Source organism: Cibotium barometz, chromosome 21, assembly GCF_041138505.1.
Source record: "Cibotium barometz isolate CiBa-2024 chromosome 21, ASM4113850v1, whole genome shotgun sequence".
Classification (NCBI taxonomy): domain Eukaryota; kingdom Viridiplantae; phylum Streptophyta; class Polypodiopsida; order Cyatheales; family Cibotiaceae; genus Cibotium; species Cibotium barometz.
The window spans coordinates 35,818,708-35,841,638 of NC_141066.1; the positions used below are offsets into that span (position 1 = coordinate 35,818,708).

General features: G+C 37.8%; 1 protein-coding gene and 1 pseudogene across 1 annotated transcript; both read left to right on the forward strand.

Annotated features, from left to right (window-relative positions):
* The first annotated feature begins 18,980 nt into the window (after window positions 1-18,980).
* Window positions 18,981-19,712, forward strand: LOC147627134 (uncharacterized; annotated as a pseudogene).
* Window positions 19,713-20,001: 289 nt separating this feature from the next.
* LOC147627135 (uncharacterized) lies at window positions 20,002-21,387 on the forward strand. Its single transcript, XM_086815244.1, has one exon. The coding sequence runs from the start codon at window positions 20,002-20,004 to the stop codon at window positions 21,385-21,387; it is 1,386 nt and encodes a 461-aa protein (XP_086671370.1).
* Window positions 21,388-22,931: the final 1,544 nt, after the last annotated feature.

The following is a 22,931-nucleotide window of genomic DNA, read 5'->3' on the forward strand; positions in this document are numbered from 1 at the left end:
TGTGATATTTTTATCTCTCCTCTCTCCTGGATCAAACCAAGTCAAAAGGGAGCCAAACTAGGTCCAAATCTTGTCCAAATTCAGCCAAACATAACCTGGAAAATTCTAGAACCTAGTTGGACTTGGTTAGAGGCCTCCCTCACCTATAAATAGATCCTTAGTCTTTTGTAAAAAAATCTTTGAACTATACCATGCCAGTATTATACTAAAATAATGATATTTTTTATTATCCCTTAAAAATCCTCTACTTTTGGAGAGAGCGGAGCCTCTCTCTCTCTTCAACCATCCTTGGAGCTTTCCTTTCAACACACAAACCAATTGATTGGTTAGGGGCTTCTTCTATGATAGAGAAGCAAGCAAAAACAAGAGGTAAAGAGTAATTTTATGGTTTTTCTCTACTATTCTCAATGTTTCTCACTTCTCAACCCCTCTCAAGCTTGAGAAGTTTTTAATTAAGTGGTTATAATGCAAATCAAGCTTTTCTTAAGAGTTGTAATGAATAATTAAGAAAAGTTTATATTTATGCTTAAATTAGAATGCTTTTATGTTTATCTCTCTCTCCCCCAAAGAATGGTCATTCCTATGGCCAATTCTCTATTCAATTGGATGCTTCTTATGGAGAAATTCTTAATTCACAAATCAAACTCTAGGCTTGTGAAGCTAAAGGTTAAGAAAATGGTTTTTTATACTTATATGCTTGAAAATTATGGTAATATTATGAGAAATCCAAAAATTGGATTTAAGGTTAAAAGATAGTTATACTATCATAATTACATTACTATGTCTTATTCTTTTCAAAAATATTAAAAATTATCAGTAATAGCAGCGAAGCTATGGTAAAATTTTTAAGAAATTGATACATAATTTATTCTTATGCATAACATGAAAAGAGGACTTCCCACCATATTCTAGGATTGAATATCCTAGGTTAAAAGAATTATTTTTGTCACATTCAATGGAAAACTAATTTTTAAGGTTTATGTATAATTAAATAATTAAGAAAGAGAAAATTATGATAATTATATTTAAATGATAAAAGAGGAATTCCCATGACATTGGAATTCAATCATTTAAATGGAAAAAGTGAAATTCTTGGTATATTGGAATTAATGGATATTTTATCTACATTTAAAAGAGAAATTTTAGATAAATTTATTTTATGTATGAGAAATATTTAAATGATAAAAGAGGAACTACCATGACATTGGAATTCAATCATTTAAATGGGAAAAGTGGAATGGAAGTTGTTCTTGTGAAGCTTCTTTGCAACAATCTAGTTAATGTCATCATTTGACATCTTGTCTACAACACAAATTCACCAAAAACAACACTCTTATTTGATCTACACAAATTGTTGTATTCTCTACATAGCGGCACTATACTACATTGAAACTATCACAACCACTGACCTCAATTTGTATACATACAACCAATAACACCTATAAGACCTCTTTAGAGTACACACAGTGTCTGCACAACCAAATTCCCTTCTTGTGGTTCCAAAAATAGAGTTATGTAGAATATTGAAACTTACCAGTTCAGTGCACATAAATGTATACTAACTCAAAAATGGAGGTCAAGACGCGCCCAAAACATGATTTCGATCTTAAAAATTACATTCAAAGGAATCCAAAGTTGCCTTATAGCTCCACTCCTAGGAAGACAGATCTTCACTTAGAGTTCATTGCCAGTGCCTCCCGAAGAGCTCCTGACAAAGGCGGTAGTGGCCAACACAAAGGGGTAATAGTAGGTGAAGCTCTTACCCTCATACCGGCTCATGTGCTTCTCATGCTTTTGACTCAGATTCTTAGCATGGACCAAGCTCTGATACCATGAGAAGATTCAGGGAGAAAGAGAGCTTGAGCTCTTGCAAGCACACACACACTCACACAAACCCTAGATGAGAACACACAAGATTAGAGGCTGAAAACTTGTTCTTCTTCTTCTCAACAAAAAGAGGTCTATCAAAGAGATATGGAAAACACAACATAAGTACTAAAGTAATATATAAACGAGTTCCATAATGTGAACATGCTAAGTGAGTGAGCTGGCAAGGTAAGTATGCCATAACTGAGTGGTGGACTAGTAGATGGTATAGTCTAGTGGTATAATGACAAAAGCGTTTCTCTGTTCGAGTCCTAGAACGAGTGTGCTTGTTTCTGATCTTGGCTCGGAAAACAAAACAAAAATCTAGTTGTAGAATCACTGGCAAAGATCCATCATGCCAGCATCCTACCAAACATTCTAGTTATTTAAGTGGTGGAAAGGGTCACCCAGGCATATCATAAGTATCATCTCGTGTTGAGCTTGACATCTCAACAAAAAGAAGATGTCATCCCTTGACGGACATGGATGAATTCATCTCAATGAAAAATTGATGTAATGTCAAAGTTTGCTACTTTTATTGTCGGGTCCCAAGCAATTCCATGGGTCCAAATCATGAGTGGGCCCAATCCATCAAGGAAAACCGTGGTGGGGGGGCTCACAATCGATGAGTTTCTCCACTAATTTATGAATGTTGGCCTTGGTATGTTTCTAAGAGGCCAAAAGAAGTGGGCGGCTTGAGAATTGTTTGGTCACTATAGAAGAATTCTTGATAAAGATAAGGTAGGATAAGCCAAGTGAGATAGGAAAATAAACAAGCTTATCTGACACTTGGCTATCATGTTTAAAATGATAAGGTTAGTCAAATTGAAGTCCGTTGCAATTTTTGGAGAGATAGCAACATACTTCTTGAATGCCAAATACTTGAAGAAGAAATAATGTCCAAAAAAAACTCAAAGAGTGGTCTTCAAAGCTTGATGGTCAATGCAAGGGCTCAAGCGTAGAAGAATTGTGTAACCAGAGTAATTCGAGCCTTGCTAGATTGCGGGTTTTCATGCAGGGACATGTTCTTCTTTTCCTTCCTCTTCTTATCTATCTTTCTCTTCTTCTTCTTCTTTGTAAGGTTCCCCCCCTTCCAAAATAGGGGAAACACTTAAGATAGTCCACTAAGTCTTATCTTAGAGAAAATTTCCTACTCATCGACACCTTGACCAAATAGAGATTCAAAGATACGATTCATAGGTAAGACGTAGTTCTATCCCACAGGGGGAGCGCGGTCTTCTAAAAATCAAATCACCCATAGGGTAATTGATCATAATTTGGGCAACTACTAGTCTTGATCCCTAGAGACAATGCTTTTTTCCTCATCCATGCGAGGCACAGCCGTTGACCTAGTCTTCTAGAATAGAATTGCTCGAGAACCTATTTATCTAACATAGGGCTTTCACTTAATATGTTGGAAAGCTACCCGACCAATCGGGTCCACCCGTCCATAGGATGGTGCCGTCGGGGCATTCCATCCTCCCACTTTCCACCCTACTCACGCGTCAATTTATTTTCTAATTAATCCTACCACACTGTTTGACATAAATAAACATGTTCCTTAATTAAGGCCCTTTTCAAAAGGTTTATTAAAACAGCCTTTTTCCATAATACAATAATGCCAAAGACAAGATTTATAAAAACAAAGTTTAAACATGAATCAATTTTATACAAGCCAAACTGGCTCTCTTATTCTTTTCCTTTATACCGCCGATGATCTAGAATTCGGCCTTCCAGCCTCCACATGCTGGGCAAAACCCTACGGGACCATACACCTCATCGTCGGTCGCTGTGGCGAGGACTCAAGCCGGCCTGTCGCCCTCTCAGGCTCCATCGCTCGATCCTTCCGCCCCTCAGAGGGATGTCTGTGCACTAGGGTGGGCTAATTCACCGCACTAGCCCTCAGAACTAGGCAGCATCACAATCACTCGCCTCAATCGGCGAACCTCATTCTCCCAATGGTATGAGGGATACCATGGGCCAACTCCGAGCCTTACTAACATCTCCGTCGTCCCGCTATACAAGCACAAGAACGGGGCAGCGTCAAGGCAGGGAGGGTTGTACCTGTACCTTAATTTAACCAAGATAACAATCCATTTACTCACTAAACCATAGGACTAGAATCCATGTTACCTTCTTAAGAAAACAATCCTTTTCTCACACAGATTTTAGCATTTCAACTTGAGATTGTGATAAGACATTCTTTATTAAGGCATATGCTGTTGTTTGAAAGAATACAAACTTTAAATGGTAAATCAATCAAATAGATCACTGTAACAATCAATAGAGAAGCCGGGGCCATACCTCAACCCCTAAGAATGATATATAATTGAAAAACAAAATATGTATATACCTTATAGAAATTTGTCGTTTATCGTTGTCTTTGCTCGTATTAACAAGAGCTTTAGAACTTGACATATGAGAATAGAGTCTTCGAATACCTTGTCTTTTGATTGAAATCATCCAATAATCTCCAAGCTTTATCTTCTCTTACTCATATTGTGACTCTTCTCTCTTTCTAAGGTCTATGGCAAAATAGCCTTCTCTTACAAGACTACGGTCTACTATTCTTTCTCTACAAGAAAAGCTATGGAGGTTTGGTCTCTTCCTTAGAAAGACCATAGCAATCTAAGCTTCTTTTCTAAGATATTAGATAAGAATGAAGGGACATATACATCTCAAACTCTAGGATTACCTTAAGGCTACTTGCTGCCTTCTCACAGTTTTCTCTGTGTAGAGACCCTGACAAAAACAGCAAACTGTTTCGACCATAACTCTCTGATAAAAACTCAGAATATAGTCATATAACCAATCAAAAGAACGGGAAGGCATCTGGTCTACAAGCCCGTGCAGGCAGAATAGGCAAAAACGTCTGTATATAGCCACAAACGCACCATCTTTAGAAACGCGTTATTTTTCCACATTTTTAGTATGCATGGACTCTAAATTGTAAAAGTACTCTAAATATGACCTCTTATTACCTAAACTCGAAATTCTATTTTTGGGAATACTTATCTCTTAATAGAACTATTCTTATGTTCTTATTTCTTTTAGGATTTTTGGAGCTAATATTTTTATTCTAACACTTTTCTAATGTTTCTGACCTTATTGTCTCACTCTTCTCTAATTACACTCTCTTTCCTTATTGAAATCTATATTAAAAGAGACACATACATACATTGCTTGGGAGGGACCTTACATTCTTCTTCTTCTTCTTCTCTCTCTTCTCTTTTCTTTCTCTTCTTCCTTCTTCTTTCTCTTTTTCTTTTTCTTCTTCGTCTTCCTCCTCTCTCTCTTTTCTTTGCTTCCTTCTTCTTCTCCTCCTCCTCCTCCTCTTCTTTTTTCTCTCTTCTTTATTTCACGCATCACCTCGTGCTGCCATGCAACCCTCCTTTTATCGCACATGAGGATATCTATGCCTGATCGATAATGACGGGGAGGGTATAAGACCTAGAAAGGGCTTCCTTTGTCTTCTTCTCATGGGGGAAAGAGAGAGAGAGAGAGAGAGAGAGAAGCATCTCCCTGTTGGTATTTTGTTATCATGTGGGGCGAGGCTTTGCCCGAGTGCGCTCCACTCCTACACACTGTTTCGATGCATTTCCCTTCTCTGGTAGGTGTCAGTGTGTTGCTCTCTTTATTTGTGTGTGAATAGGTGTGTGACTTGTGTTCCTTGTTGGTCTATGTGCCAAGGTGTTGTCCCCTTGTATAGCCGTCTAAGCACAAGAAAAAACACCAAAATCTTTTAATATCCAAACCCTGATAGATCATAATTGTGCTCTGATACCACTATTACAGAAAATCATGACCTCAAAATGCATACAAGAGAGAAGATCAGATTAGGTACCAACATCCCCCCAAATGTGTGTCCAAAGCATTTCCACTTGGATATTTTTATAGATTTATTCCACCAAAAATAGATATTGGACCAATTTTTCCCAAGCTTCCTCTACAGCAATCTTTACAAAAGTGATTAACTAATTTTATATAACATGAAAGGTGGTATGCTAAACACTCCTATGCTTTTCACCTAACTTATTAACTCTCAAATTCTAATATATATATATTTTTTTGCAGACTTCAAAGAATTCTACCTCAATTATCTCAAATGTTATTTTCTACATACTAGATTATTTGGAGTGACTCCAATCAATCCTATCTAAGAAATTGGTTCATTACCTAATGCATATGAATTTTCAACGAATCCAATTCCATGAGATGGATGGTTGTTAAGTCAGTCCACAACCAATTCCGTGTGAAAGATGGTTGTTGATTGAGTCCAACAAATTCAATGTGATGAATGGTTGTTGAATGAGTCCAAAAAAATGGTTGTTGAGTAAATCAAACCAAGTACTAAGTTAGTCAAATCTAATTCCATATGAATATTGTAAATTCGTGTGCGAGCCAACTCTGTGATTGAGTCCAATCCAACTTTGTATGCACACACGATACAAATTCTTTGTGAGCGATTCCAAAGATTCATACTTTCAGAATGACTCCACAATTACAATGTTGTTATTCTAGGCAACTCGGGATAGTTTCTCTCCCAAACAAGAGGACTATTATATAAAATTAATTTAATAATATTTGTAAACATTTCTTGTAGAGAAAGTTTGGGTGATGTTAGCCCTGTATCTATTTTTAGTGCAATAAATCTATGAAACTTTCCCCAATTTAGGGAAATGAAGGATTTAAGCCTCCTTTAAGTAGTTTCCAAATAGGAATTGGGGGCAAAGACCACACACAACCCATTAATCGACTTAATAATAAAGCATGCGATTATTGTGGTGTGTGAGGGCATAAAAATGGCCCTAACTATCCACTATGGTGCATACATAGGGAAGAAAGAGGTATGTCTATAGTCAAGAATCATAATAATGGGGAGGTTTGTAATAAAGAATCTCATGTTCTTGTGGATGCAAAATCTAAATGTCATTTTTCTTATGTGTTAGGGATGGAATGTGATTATGCAAGTTGCATGAAGATTGAGGATTGTACAGATTTTCAGAGTGAAGTTCAGTTAATAGCACCAAATGTATGGGGAGAATCTAGGATTAGGTCCAAGAGACCATGGTGAAAAAAACAATCCATTGCATTGGGGGGAGTAGAGAGAAGTCAAGATGGGTGTTATTAAGAAAATTCAAAAAACAACCATCCAAGCATCCACTTGTTTTTTTGGCAAATGATTTATCATCCCATTGATGATGTTCTTCCAATGAGGGAATAAATTTCTAAAGAGTTTAGAAAACTACTAATGAGAAGAAGAAGGGTGAATATGTAGTAGTAGAATATGTATGAGGCCTTGCTAAAAATTCCACTTCAAATGATGGTGGATCAAATGTTGAACTTAGTGCCTACTTCGAGGGACTTGGTTATTTAGAAATTAAATTAGAAGAGAATGCATGAAAATATAGCTGGAATGGTAGAACAAAGTTCAGAAGAGGTTATAGATTTGGGAGTTCCTAAAGTGTATCAGGTCGCTGATATGTTAATTATAAGGTTTCCACTATTGATGTGACTTTAAAAATGTAAGTATTCAGAGGGGCATTACTTGATGGTAGATTAGGGGGTTAATATACTTCTTGAATCAATGTTCAAAAAATTTGGGTTCACAAAATTGAAACATGTGCTATTTCAAGTAAACATGGCTAATCAAAGAGAAGAATTCAACCATTGGGTATTCTCAAAGAAGAAGAGATAAGTTTTATTGGTTTGAAGTCTCCTATTAAATTCGTGGTTCTAAGATTGGAGGATGGAGTTCATCCTTACTCAATGTTGTTGGGGAGACTTGGTTTAGGACCGCAAACATCAAACAAGATGAAGAAGAGATAAGTTTTATTGGTTTGAAGTCTCCTATTAAATTCGTGGTTCTAAGATTGGAGGATGGAGTTCATCCTTACTCAATGTTGTTGGGGAGACTTGGTTTAGGACCGCAAACATCAAACAAGATGGGGAGTTGGAAGAGTAGTAACTAGACAAGGGAAAAAGAAAGTTAAGCTTGATATGGTGCCCAAGGTGGTAATCAAACACCTTTAATGCACAAGGCATAAATATGGTTGAGGAGTTTGACATGGTGCCCAAGGTGGTAATCAAACAATCATAGAGACCTTTTAATGCACAAGGCATAAATATGGTTGAGGAGTTTGATGATGATGAAGAAGAGCGGTTCTCCAAGCCAAATTCTTCATTGGTGCCTATTTTTGAGGTTGATGTGGAGAAAATTGTGTAGGCGTATCAGTGCAAGTATACAATTGTGTTGGAAACTAGTACAGTTGGTTGGAGACTAAGACTAAGTAATCTTACAGGCGTGGAAAATTCAAAATCTTCATTCGACATTAAAGCTATTATTCAAGACGAGAAAGCTTATGTGGAGAATTTGAATAGGTGTTCCATGGTCAAAGAGGATGAATTGTAGGATATGAATCTAGGGTCAAAAGAGGATCAAAGGATGGTTGAATTCAGTGTTCATATGGAGGGGCAGTTCAAATTTGATCTGAAGCTACTACTGATAGAGTTTCGAGATGTTTTTGCATGGAATTATATAGATATAAAAGGGATAGATCCTAATATTTATCAACACACATGAAAAACCTAAAGAAGGCTGCAATACCTATTGTTCTCAACAAAGGTACATAATGAATTTGAATTATGCTAAATAGGTTAAGGAGGAATTGGATAAGTTGCTTCACGTTGGATTTATTCATTCCTTGGATAAAGTTACTTGGTTATCTGCCATTGTGGTGGTTCCAAAGAAAAATGTAAAGATCAAGGCTTGTGTGGATTATGGGAACTTGAATGCATCTATAATTTTACACCCATTTCCATTACCATTTTGTGATACTCTATTAGATGCGGTTGCTGGTCATAAAACTATAGCTGAATGCAGCTATAGTTTTAGGCCCATTTCCATTACCATTTTGTGATACTATGTTAGATGTGGTTGATAGTCTCATGAGATGTACAAATTTTTGGATGCCTTAAATGGGTATAATCATGTGAGTATGGCACTGGAGATGTGGAGAAAACATATTTTATAGCTCAATGGGGAGTTTTTTCTAGTACTTTGATGATGACTTTGGATGAAGGAATGCACTTGCAATTTTTTAGAGGATGGAGTAAGCAATTCAGAAAGTTCAAGCACCAAGGAATTTGAAGGATTTGGGTAGATTCTAAGTCATATTAAATGGCATTGTAGGTTTCTCAAGTATTTAGCACATATATGTGTTCCATTGACAAAGTTTGCCAAGAAGGATGTGATGTATGTGTGGTTTGAGGATAAAGAAAATAATTTTAGGATTTTCAAGAAAATCTTTTTTGTTACACCAATTGTTCAACCACTTTATTGGGGTTTGGAGTTCCATATATTTGTGGATGCTTTTGATATGGCTATTGGAGTTGTTTTGATGTAGGAAAGAGTCAAGGGCTAGTTCCGATCAGTTCATTATGCAAGTAGGGTTATGACTTCTATCAAAACAAATTAATTAGTTATAGAGAGAGAAGCTTTGGGTATGGTGTACATGCTCTCAACAAGTTTAAACATTAATTAGTTATAGAGAGAGAAGCTTTGGGTATGGTGTACATGCTCTCAACAAGTTTAAACATTATTTTCTTGGAAATAAGGTAATGTTTCATGTGGATCATCAAGCTTTGCTGGGAAATAAGGTAATTTTTCATGTGGATCATTAAGCTTTGTTGTACTTGGTGAAGAAACCTCATTTAACTGGGAGATTAGCTAGGTGGATGATGTTGCTATAAGAATTTTAAGTCACAATAGTGCATACACTTGGGAAGGATCATTCAATTGTAAATTTTCTAAGTAGCATTGAATCAAGGGAAGTAGCAGCAATAGGAGTTCAAGATTAGCTACCTGATTTAGATTTGTTTCTTAATTAGACAATGTATGCTAATGATTGGTATGATTAGATGCTACATTTCTGACATGGTATGTTTCCTAAAATACTGACTAAAGATCAATAAAGAAAATTGGTTCTGAAAAATAAGTCTTTTTGGTTATTTGCTGGTACTCTATGTAAGAGGGGTGTTCATCATGTTATCAAAAGGTGTGTTTCTGAGTATGAGGAAAAGGTAGTGCTTCACGAGGCCCATGAAGGTGTATCAACAGAAGGACATTTCGTCACTGGAGAGATAACTCAAAGGAAAATTTTGGAAGTTGGTCTATGGTGGCCAACTGTTCTAAAGAATGCTCATACATTTGCTAGGAAATGTTTGATTTTTTAGAGATTGGGCTCCTCCAGATAGGATCTCTCCTCACCCTCTTTTTCCATTAGAGCCATTTCAAAAGTGGGGATTTGAATTTGCCAGTACTATCAAACTGGTAGCATGGTTATATCAAAGGGAATCAACATATCTATTTGCAAGTAATTATTATACAAAATGGATAGAAGAAAAGGCACTTAGAAATAAGAAAGCATCTAGTGTGACTCAATTTCTTTATCAGAATATTATGACCAAGTTTGGTTGTCCCATAGAGTTAGTCAGTGATGATCAGGGTGTACATTTTCTAAACAAAGACATTTCTAAACTAACAACTCATATGATTAACCACACAAGAGGAAATTTAGGTATGTTTGTACAATGTACCTTAGCAGAATTATTCTATGCAGACAAAATGTTGCAAGTTTACTAAGGAATGTAATGCGTATGACTCAAGAATCTAAATCTAGAATTTTTGTTGTGTGCAGTTTTGACATTTTGAAACAATTAATATTTGTAGCTTACTAAGGGGCTTTTACATATAACTTTAAGATCTCAATGGATAGAGTAAGCATTGTATCACCTTAAAAAACTTACAAACACATTAAAACCATGTATTGGTTTGGATATAAATGGATGCTAAAAAGTGGTGTATCAAACACACACAACTTCCTACTATTTTAGACACTCTCAATTGAATTTTATTTCATGTGAAACTTGGCAAAATCTTTGACACAAATATGAAATAATTACTTGGAATTTTTCATGGGGCTTAGTTATTTTTTTCTCTAAGCTTATAAGCGGTTTTCTCAAACTGTGTTAAGCATACTCACAGTTACTTTATGACTAAGAAGATTGCATACCCAATCAAAAGAAGCTAGTTAACTTGTCATTTGGAGAGGATCTTGTTTCTAGTGAAGACTGACTATATGTAAAGGAAAATTTTAGGATTTTTCATCACGCCAACTAGGTCAACTCGTCAAGTGGGCATGTTATCTACATGCAAATATTTTAGGAGAGGTAAGTGGAATTAACAAGAGGAAATCACAAGGGAAGTCAAGGTTGGTAGCAATTTGTACATCCCTTTTCCAAAGGCAAGCAAAGTACCTCAAAGTGGAGATCCAACTTTTGCATTCTTGATGTAATGAAGGATATTGGTTTGTTGTGGAAATAGTCCTGAGGATGAGGATGAACCTCCAGTGAAGAAACCCTTAGTGGATATTGATGGAGCTCAAGAAGTCTGTGAGATGTAGCCAAAAGGTTTATCTCATGGGGATATTAAGGATTTAATGTATGCTGGCTATTCTGAGGAGGATGCTATAGCTGCATTGAAGGTAAGCAAGAGACCATTGTTTGAGGATAAGGTGTTCTCTTCACTCATTCAAATGCCTCGAGGGGGCTCAGATAATATGCCGCATTTTTTGGAATGCTTGTTGCAAATTCTGACGTTGGGTGACTTGGTACTTGCAAACAACTACATGGGTGACTTGGTACTTGCAAACAACTACATGGGCACAACATTTTCTCTGGCTCTAAATTGACAAAATTTGAAAGGTTCATAGCACTCACAGGATCCATGTATATTGAATACGCATGCAAATTTGGTTTAAATGAGGGGAACATGAAGCGTCTTTTGTAGTTCATGCATGGCCTAGTCAGTATATTCTAATTTTTAATGGAAATATTGTAAACGCCAAAAAATCAAATTCTGAATGAGAATTTGCATGAAAACGTGAGCTGAAGCGGGCATCAAAAACATAATGTTAAATTTTTATTCTTTTATCAATGCTTATTTTAACAGTAGTATCGACGCTTATTTTGACATCTATTTCAACTTTGGGGAATTTTTAACAGAACCGTGATGTCTCACTTATATCGTTTTTTTTTTGCAAGTTCCAGAAAAAGCCCAATTTTTCTAGTAATCTCTCCGCTCACCTCTCACCTCCCCCATCCCTAAACCCTAAACCTAAGCCCTTCCCTCAACTCTTGCTTGCTTCTGATTTTGTGTGTGTGGGCTTTCTTCATTGCTAACATAATATGTTTTGTTTGTTTTGTAGCTTCTTGGCAAACTCTAAACCTTTGAGACTCCAGGTAGCAGGTAGACCTTCTCCTTTTTACCTTTCTTTTGATTTATTTTCTCGTGTTTTAGATTATATGTGTGTGTGGTCTTTCAAAATTGCTAACATGTGTTTTGTTTGTTTTGTAGACTCACAAGTTCTCCTTGGTCTATTATTTTACAAACCATAAATGCTTAAGACTAGAGGTAGGTGGTAGCTCTTCTCCTTTTCTCTTCCTTTTGATTTATTTTCCTACATCCCCAATTTCTCCACCATGTCTATACCACAGGCAACATCCCCACATTAGTTTTATCATTTCATCTTGTAAATGAGCCTTGAGAAAAGGGCTATGGCTTAAGCCTACTTTGGAGGAGATGCCAGCACTTCTATACTACTATCTCACAGCCCACCACCACACAAGCCACGTCGATGGACACTTCATGGCACGTCACAGAAACTCCACCCACACTCCCTTAACTACTTCCGGTCATAGAAGACGGGATTTCTTGATGGGTCCATAGATGCTTCTTCTCCTCAGCGCGCGAGCACCCACTCATTACTAGTTGCAAGGGGACACCATGCTCATGCTCATCCCGCTGCTTTGACACAAACCCCTCTACACCCAATCCGGCTCATTCCCAATACCAAGTAGTTGACAAAAATGTGTTCCTTAACAATGTTGGCAACGAGATGAAGTCTCAAATCTGTGAGTTATGCCATATAATCTTTTCCCATGACTTAATGACAGTGCATACAATGGAGAAGGTGTCTAATGAAGGTTAAGGGGGGAATATTGGACAGACAAGCAAGTAAGGGGGAATCTTGCATGTACACAAAACTTTTTTCATGCAGACAGTGAGAGACAAGCAAGAAAAAATGAGAGAAGAGAGTAAGAGGGAGACAAAAGCGAGCAAGGGGGAGTCTTGCATGAACATGCCACTTTATTTCATTTTCATTAAGAAATGTTGTTTTTTTGTTTTAACTTTTTCAAGTTGGAGATTAATATGAATGTATTTTTTTAAAATTTAAAATTTAATGTTGATCATGTGTGTAATATGTGTATGTGTGGGAGTGTAGATGAACTTAGGGATTTTGAATGTGGAAAATGTAAATTTTTAAATTTTAATTATGCTGGCTTCGATGCATGATGTCGAGTTCACGTTTATTGTGTTGTACATTTTTTTTTCTTATTCTCTAATAATAATTTGGATGAATTTTCCCTTGTTTGAGTTTAGGGTCTTTATTATGTGTGTGTGGTTTTGTTAGGTGTTGTGCGGGTGTGTGTATGTATGTATGTTTGTTTATGTGAGTGCAAACGTCTATATGTGCGCCTATAAGTGCATCTATACTGGTGTAGACGCACTTATAGAAGCACCTATAGATGTGAGTATAGACACTCTGTTTAAAATTTTTTTGAATAATCCCGCTCGCGTTGATGCCGCAACCTATTTTCGCTTCCCTCCCCTCTACTCCATGTACTGTACCTCTTCCTCATGATGGCTGCACCTCACCCTTTGTCCTCTCCTCACAAAGTCTCCTCTCAAGTGTCCTCCCAAGTCTCCTCCCAAGGAGGATTCCTCACAAGGTAATCTCTATCCCACTTGTCTCTCCCACCTTTTCATAAATTCATGGTTTTTGAATGGTATGTTTAGAATTAGGGTTTTTGATTGGTATTCTCTTCACTCTCTCTTTCTCTCTCTCTCTCATGCATAAGCTTCTTATGTTTAAAATTTTTGAATGGTATTCTCCTCTCTCTCTCTCTCTCTCTTATGCATAAGCCTCTCATGCATAAGAGGCTTATACTTAAACCTCCTTGTGTATCCATGCTATTGACACTTTTAGGGTTTTATATTACTAATTCTTTTCTCAACTTTTTGTTTTGTTTTGTAGATCTTATAATCCTCTCTTTCAACTTCACCAAAAAGAGGTAAATGCTCTTCTCTCTTTCCTATCTTTTTATCCTCTCTTTCCTCTATTTTCATCTACCAAAAATAGGGGTTTTGTTTTGTAGGTCCTCTATACATAGAGATTAATCTATGAATAGAGCTCTAATCATAGAGATTAATTTATGAATAGAGCTCTAATCATAGAGCTTAATCTATGCATTTAGATCTATTTATTGTAGAGCTTAATGCATAGATTAAACTCTATGCATGCATTCATAATGGCATAGAGATCTATGCATAGAGCTTATTAATCTATGCATGCATTAAGCTCTATGCATGCATGCTTAATGCATAGTGCCGGGGTACGGTTTGGTTTAGGCTAGCGTGGCTTGCATAGTGCTTTATGTATAAGTCTCTTGCATAGCTGTATGCATAGGCTTTATGCATAAGGCCTCATGCATGCTTTATACATAAGCCTTATGCATAATGCTTTATGCATAAGCTTTATGCATAAGCTTTATGCATAAGGCCTCATGCATAGCTTTATGCTGCATAAGGCCTCATGCATGCATGCTTTATGCATAAGGCCTCATGCATGCTTTATGCATAGGCTTTAGCATAGCTTGCATAAGGCTTGCATAGCGGCATAGTTTGCATAAGGCTTGCATAGTGGCATAGCTTGCATAAGCTTTTGTATGTATGCATTACTAATCCTTTCCTCACCCTTTTGTTGGTTTTGTAGGTCCTTTAATCCTCTCTTTTAACATCACGAAAAAGAGGTAAGTGCTTTTCTATCTTTCCTCTCTTTCCTCTATTATTATTGCACCCTTGGGGGTGATGGGGATTTGTTTTGTAGGTTTGAGCATAAGATTTATGCATAATGCTTTATGCATAAGTCCTCATGTATAGTATAGCTTTATGCATAGGCTTTATGCATAAGGCCTCATGCATGCTTTATGCATAAGGCCTCATGCATAGTTTGATGCTTAAGGCCTCATGCTTAAGGCCTTATGCATAGTGCTTAAGGCCTTAAGCATAGTGCTTAAGGCCTCATGCTTAAGGCCTTATGCATAGTGCCTTATGCATAAGCCTTATGCATAAGCTTTATGCTCATGCATAAAGCATTATGCTTAAATATTTCATAAGGTCTCATGCATAAAGCATTATGCTTAAAGCTTTATGCATAAAGCCTCATGCATGCTTTATGCATAAGCTTTAGCATAGCTTAATTATAAAGCTTAATCTATGCATTAAGCTCTATTCATAGAGCTTAATGCATAGATTAAGCTCTATGCATGCGTTCATAATGCATAGAGATCTATGCATAGATTAAGCTCTATGAATAGAGCTTTATGCATGCGTAGAGCTTAATCTATGCATGCATTAAGCTCTATGCATGCATGCTTAATGTATAGTGCCGGGGTACGATTTAGTTTAGGCATATCTTTCCTCTCTTTCCTCTATTATTATTGCACCCTTGGGTGCTGGGAGTTTATTTTGTAGGTTTGCGCATAAGCTTTATGCATAATGCTTTATGCATAAGGCCTCATGCATAGCTTTATGCATAATGCCTCATGCATAGTTTTATGCTTAAGGCCTCATGCTTAAAGCCTTATGCATAGTGCTTTATGCATAAGCTTTATGCATAAGCCTTGTAGGTTTGCGCATAAGCCTTATGCATAAGGCCTCATGCATAAGCTTCATGCATAAGCTCTCATGCATAAGGCCTCATCACTACAAGAGTAGAAACCTGTAGTGACCCTTACAGGGGTCGCTACAGAAGTCGTTCCAAAGGTCGCTCTTGACCATCGTTTAAACGACCTCTATAGCGACGTTTTTGAGATGCATAAACGATGCTTTTTGGGTGGCATAAACCACGTTTCGAGGGTGGTATATACATCGCGTTTGGGTGGCATAAACGACGTTACGAAGGCGGCATAAACCACATTTTTAGGTGGCATAAACGACGCTGCAAAGGTGGCATAAATGACCCTATTTGAGTGGCATAAACACCCAAGTTTGGGTGGCATAAGCGACCCAATTTGTATGATTTTTTTAAACTGTTGGGGTCGCTTAAAAGACCTTTCTTCTGAACGTTTTTTTTAAGCCGATGCGCATTCTCTCTCTCTCTCTCTCATACACATTATCTCCACTTGTGTCTCTTGCACACACATTCTCTCTCTCTTTCTCCCTCTCTCTCTCTCTCTCTCTCACACACACACTTCACATAAACATTAGTCTCTCTCTCTCTCTCGTTCTTTCTCCCTCTCTCTCTCTCTCTCTCTCACACATACACACACACTTCACATAAACATTGGTCTCTCTCTCTCTCTCTCTCTCTCTCTCTCTCTCTCTCTCTCATACACACTTGCCTCTTTATCACACACACATCCGTATGTATACAAACATCATAAAAGATCTCTCTCTCTCTCTCTCTCTCTCTCTCTCACACACACACACACACACACACACACACATACGCACGCGCATTCGTGTATGACAAAAGACCCAAGAATCGACATACATCGACTTTTGAAAAAGCAATGGCCGACATCGATTACGGTAAGTATAAATTAAATTTTGCAATCAATTAACATTTAAATCTGTAGATTTGGGAGATAGACACTTCAAGAAACTCTTGATAGATGTAACACATGTGCATCATGGCCAAAACACATATACATAAAGAAAATGTTAATAAAAGAGTGCCATCATTCTGAATGGGTGACTATACGTACCAAAAAATTATATCTACAAAATTAGCACTAAATGGCTCTATCATGACAATTTTAATTGGAGTCATCGGAGGAAGAGTCCTCCTCTTGTATGTTCTTGGGCGGTTGCAATGATAACCCTGCTGCTACCTGTCGAGCAACCTCGTCCATGTCGTTCTCACCATGTTGCTCTCTTGCAATGAAAAATGTCTATTAGCTATTTGAGTATAAAAAAAACCACATAACATATAACACATGCAGATCTTGATTGGCATAAAATAATATTTGATAGAATTACTTACAAAAGCATCGGGTGTCGGCATCTCCTTCTGTAGTGCTCTGTAGCCGTAAATTGTGGCTCTCCGTATCTCGTCTACAGATGGTGCTCGACCATAATCCTTTCTCTGTCATTTAAACATTGCATATATATAAGTAAGAAGTGAATTGAATGCATATGAGATCATAGATACATGGATACATACATATATATATATATATATATACACACAAATAGCTATAGATAGACGAACAAAAAATTTGTGAACTTACAAGAGTGCTCGAAAGCCACTAGAGCCCATCTGGCCAAGCCGAGAGGTGTGCCCTGACTGGACACGAGCCTGTGCTGCCTCTTGCAAATTAAATGCGCTTTTATATGAATATATAATTAATGCTATTCGAGAAGTACCTATCATATGCATTGAGTGAATTAACTTTGTGTACCTTCTGTTGAGACCATGTCACTCTCAAGCGAATCTCTTTCTTGAAGTACCGCCAAGAATCTCTGCACATCGTAGGTGGGCGTGTATGCTCAGGGAGGGCCGCAAATTTCCTAAGCATTTAACAACAGTGTGTTACAAGGTTTCACAATTTACGATCAATAAACATATAGATGGATATATAAACACATATACATAGGTAGGTGGATAGATAAATAGATAAACATATAGATGAATATATAAACACATATACATAGGTAGGTGGATAGATAAATAGATAAATGTAGCGGTCTGTATGCGCTATGGATGCTCAATTGGGTGCATTCTGATTTATCACACCTGCATAGTCAGCATAGTCAGCTGACAGATTAGGGTTTTATACCCTCTCTCCTATGCTCATCTCAATCAAGAGAGAAACCTTTCATCAGGTGTTTCCCCTGCTTAAGCTGACTACTACTAATCATACCATCATACTGCACTTGTACTCATACAGAGTTTACAGTACCTTCAGGACTACCTCTCCTAAGGAGCTTGTGGGTTCCAGCCTTTATGCTTCTGGTAATTGTCATTAGTATATGTATTAAGTAGATTTAATACAGGTTGGTGACACTTTTATACCCAGATCAGCCACGCACCCTCTTCAGCTGATTAGTCTTTGCCTTTTTTCAATTTTGGCTAGAAGGGTCTGCTTTTTGACCAAGAAAGCTGTTCTCTTCCCGAAATTGCAACCCTCTTGTCTACTAATTTGAGGACCAGCCAGCAGCCTATATAAGGGAAGCCCTCACTCCTTGTGGGGGACGCCGGATGCCCTAAGGCCCCTCTAAGGCCCTCACGTGGTTGGTGTGTGTGTGCATGAGCATACTTTCAGCTGAGGCTTGCTCCAAGAGAACTCCCATGCCAGATTCAGTTTCTGGAATTGTTCCTCTGCTTGCATCTTGAGTCTCCAAGATCGATTCTTGTGCACATACTTAACAATTCCTGTGACTAGTGTCCTAGTCGATGTGTTGGTCTAAGCCCTCAATAAAGGCTGTAAACCCTCAATAAAGGCTGTGTACATCTCAGCCCATAAGGCTTGTACTTCTGAAAGGGCTGTGCTTCTTCAATTAGGTCACCTTCTTCTTGTATATTATTGCCTTCTGCTTGTGTGTACACTAGACAACTGGTCTAGAACTGTAGGTGTTCCCTTGCTACCCCAGATGGCCCCCTTGTTGCTGCTGCTACGCAGAAGACTTCCTATGAAGAGCTGCCGCTGCAGGTATGCTCTTCGACCTCCCCCCAAGAAGGACTGCCCTTTTCTCTCGGTAGAGAGCCGACCCAAAAAAAATTGGGTCCCTTTTATCCTAAAGGAGCTACGCCATCTTAGCCTTCTTTCCTTTCTCTGCTAGCGGCTTCTTTGCCTCCTAAAAAAGGAGAGGTATAGGGACAGGTACAGGTACAGGTACAAGTACAAGAACAGGTACAGGGACAAGTATAGGAGCAAACAAAGCACAAGAATGCCATGTAGATGAAACGACCGTAGTGATGGGCTCCATGCAAGACATATGGGGGTTCATCACCTCAATGCAAACTATCATGATGAACCAAAGTGAAGAAATAAAAAACCTTGCACTTAAAAACCAAGAGCTTGAGCATAAGCTACAAATGCAAGATATGTAGGTCCTTAACCAAGAGAAGAAGTTGCAAGAACTACAAGAAGCCTTCAATAAACAAACCAACACGACGCAGGATACATTGGCCTCACACAACGAAAAACTTACACGTATTAGTGAGAGAACCCAACAAAATGTACCAAGAAATGTGGGATCTTGGGCAAGCATAGTAAAGAATGGGCACACAAACTCGGCCACCACTACCACAAATGATGAAATGTATGTCATTGAGGATGAAAAAGAATACAACAAACTAGAGAAAAGGAAGATGAACGTAGTAGTGCGAGGCATTCCAGAAACGGACACAGAACAAGTGCTTACATTGAACACAGACATCATGGATATCATTTCCACTAAATTTGGTATGCATGATGTTGTGGTATACGACGAGCACAGAGTAGGGATGAAGAAGACCAAAACCAACCGAGCAATTATATGCACACTCCTAGATGCACGAAAGAGGGCCATTATCCTTGAAAATGCTCGCATATATCTAAAAGACAACCCGTTATACATAAGTGAAGATAGAACGCCGAACCAATCGAAGGCAAGAAGGGAAGCCTATGAAGCATGCACCAATAAGAAAACACCCACCACGGAAGGGGGAGAATAGGAAAAATGACAAAAGGAGGCCCATGGGACCACAGAACTACATGTAATAAGCTGGAATTGCCGCGGCTTCCCCTAGCACAAAGGGGAGGGGCTGACAGAAGTCTTACCACAAGCGGATGTACTTTTCCTATTGGAAACATGGGAACACGATACATGCAGGATACCACATGTTGATGGGTATGTCACACACTCTCTGTGGATGCCGACGAGTACAAAGATGAGAGGACAAGGAGGGGTGGCAGTGATGTACAAAGAAGAGCTTCAAAAAGTGATTACAATATGCAAAAAAGATGCTTAAGCGATACATATGGGTCAAGATTGACACAGGAGGTAAACCAGTGTTCATAGCAGGGTGCTACATTCCCCATAGGGAATCACCGTTCTATAATGCTTTCAACATAGAGAAGAATAACCCCTTTGAAGATTTGTATGCAGATATTAACACTTACATGCAAGAAGGGGCAGTGATGCTTACTGGGGACATTAATGCCCGCATAGCACATGCGCAAATGCAAGTCATAAATCTCATGACACCTCCGGGTCTAGAGCATAAAATGGATGTACTTGACCACATGTGGAAGCCATGCTCAAACGACCAAGTGACAGACCCACAAGGAACAGCATTACTAAGCATTATGACAGCTATGCAATTAATAGCTATAAATGGAATGAGTGCTATTGATTATATATTGATCCAATATGAGGCATCCCACATGGTGCATAACTTTGAAATTGGGGATAGATCACACAACTCGGATCATACACCCATTCATGTATGGTTACGGGTACCCATTCACAGGAGAGGAAAACAGGCTCAAATTCGAGCAAGCGCATACAAAATGCAAATTGTAAAAAAGAAAACCTATGCCGCTTCCCTTGATGATAAACTAGCAAGAGAATGCATGCCAATAAATGTAGATCAAGCATGGAACAAATTCAAGCAAGCAATGAGTGAAGCAGTAGAGGAAACAATGGGGAAAACGCATAGACAAAAAACAAAGGTGAAAGGGTTACCACACAACTCATGGTTTGATGAAGAATGCAAGACTGCTAAAAGACATTTGAGGTCAACCCCCAAAATAGCCATAGAATGGAGAGCTTTGACAAAAACATACACAACTCTCAAGAGGAGAAAAAGAAGAGAACATGAACTACACACCGAGACACAAGCCCTAATAAACTTCAAGAAAAACCCCAAAAAGGAATGGATGAGGATGAAAGGCAAAAGACAAGACATTACCGGAGACATAAGCCTGGAAGATGTGTATGCATATGTAGAAAAGTTATATGTACACAAAGATGCAGAAGGGATGCCTAATATGCAAGAGACAAAACAATCAGAAGAATGCTTTGACTTTCCGATGGTAACAAAGAGCATAAAAAAACTAGCCAATGGCAAAGCACCAGACATGCTTCAGTTCAACTCAGAAATGCTCAAATGGTCAGGCACTATTGCACGGCAATGGATACACGGACTCCTCAATAAATCCATAACACAAGGGCTGCCCATTGATTGGCAAAACAATTGGATCAAAGCACTTTTCAAGAAAGGGGATGCAAATCAGCCCACTAATTACCGAACCATCATGGTGGGATCTTGCATGTCTAAGATTCTAGGGGAGCATCCTAGAACAAGCTATAAGCGTATGGGCCGAGGCAAATTGCAAACGGGCTAAAGGACAAGCAGGTTTTAGACCTAAACATAGTACCATTGATCATTTCATATCGCTTAGGGTTCTCATGGAAGAAAGCCGGCTAAAAGGGGAAACTTTTGCACATTGTTGCTTTGTGGATTTTACAAAAGCATTTGACACGATCCCAAGAAGTGGGCTATGGCAGAGAATGGAATATATAGGGGTCCCGATGCATCTTAGAGTGGCAGTAGCACAACTCTATCAACAAGTTAGATGCCAGTTAAAGACACAGACTGGCTTATCTAAAGAATTCTCAAGCAATATGGGAGTCAAACAAGGGTGCCCCCTATCCCCACTCTCTTCGGACTATGCATTGACCAACTAGAAGACTTCATCCCTCAAGCACTAGTGGAAGAAACAGATGGACCAGCCATTGGAATGCTCACCCTCTTGCTGCTAATCTATGCAGATGATGTTGTACTTTTTGCACATGACATGGCATCTTTACAAAAATTGACGAATGCTATACACACCTTTTGTGACACTACGGGTCTCTCGCGTCAATGTAAACAAGACGAAGTTTATGCTCATAAGAACTCATCCACAAGAAATTCAGCCACTCACATATCAAGGGCTGCCAATTGAGAAAGTGGACAGCTTCAGGTACTTGGGAATTGATATTCCATCCAATTATGCCTGGGGACAATGCGTAAGAAGTAGGATTGATGCCGGCCACGCCAAGTACTATCAATTTGAGAACATGTGCATGCGAAAAAACATCAGAAGATGGGAGATAGAGAACATAATCTTTGAGACATGTGTAGTGCAGGCCATTCTATATGGAGTAGAAGTGTGGGGTGCAGGCATTTCAGCTCATACAAGGAATGAGATTGAGAAAATACAAAAGAAGTTCCTATGTAGACACTTGGGCGTTAAGAAAGTTACTTTCATCAATATTGATTTTTATACATAAAATAGATGCATAAAAGAATATTTTTTATTATAAAAGTGTTACTTTCATCAAAATGGATTTTTATGCATAAATAGATGCATAAAAGAATTTTTTTTATTATAAAAGTGTTGCTTTCATCGATATTGATTTTTATGCATAAAAGAATATTTTTATTATAAAAGTGTTACTTTCATCAATATTGATTTTTATGCATAAATAGATGCAAAAAAGAATATTTTTTATTATAAAAGTGTTACTTTCATCAAAATGGATTTTTATGCATAAATAGATGCATAAAAGAATATTTTTATTATAAAAGTGTTACTTTCAATATTGATTTTTATGAATAAATAGATGCATAAAAGAACATTTTTTATTGTAAAAGTGTTACTTTCATCAAAATAGATTTTTATGCATAAATAAATGCATAAAAGTTTTTTATTATAATAGTGTTACTTTCATCAATATTGATTTTTATGCATAAATAGATGCATAAAAGAATATTTTTATTATAAAAGTGTTACTTTCATCAATATTGATTTTTATGCATAAATTGATGTATAAAAGAATATTTTTTATTATAAAAGTGTTACTTTCACCAAAATGGATTTTTATGCATAAATAGATGCATAAA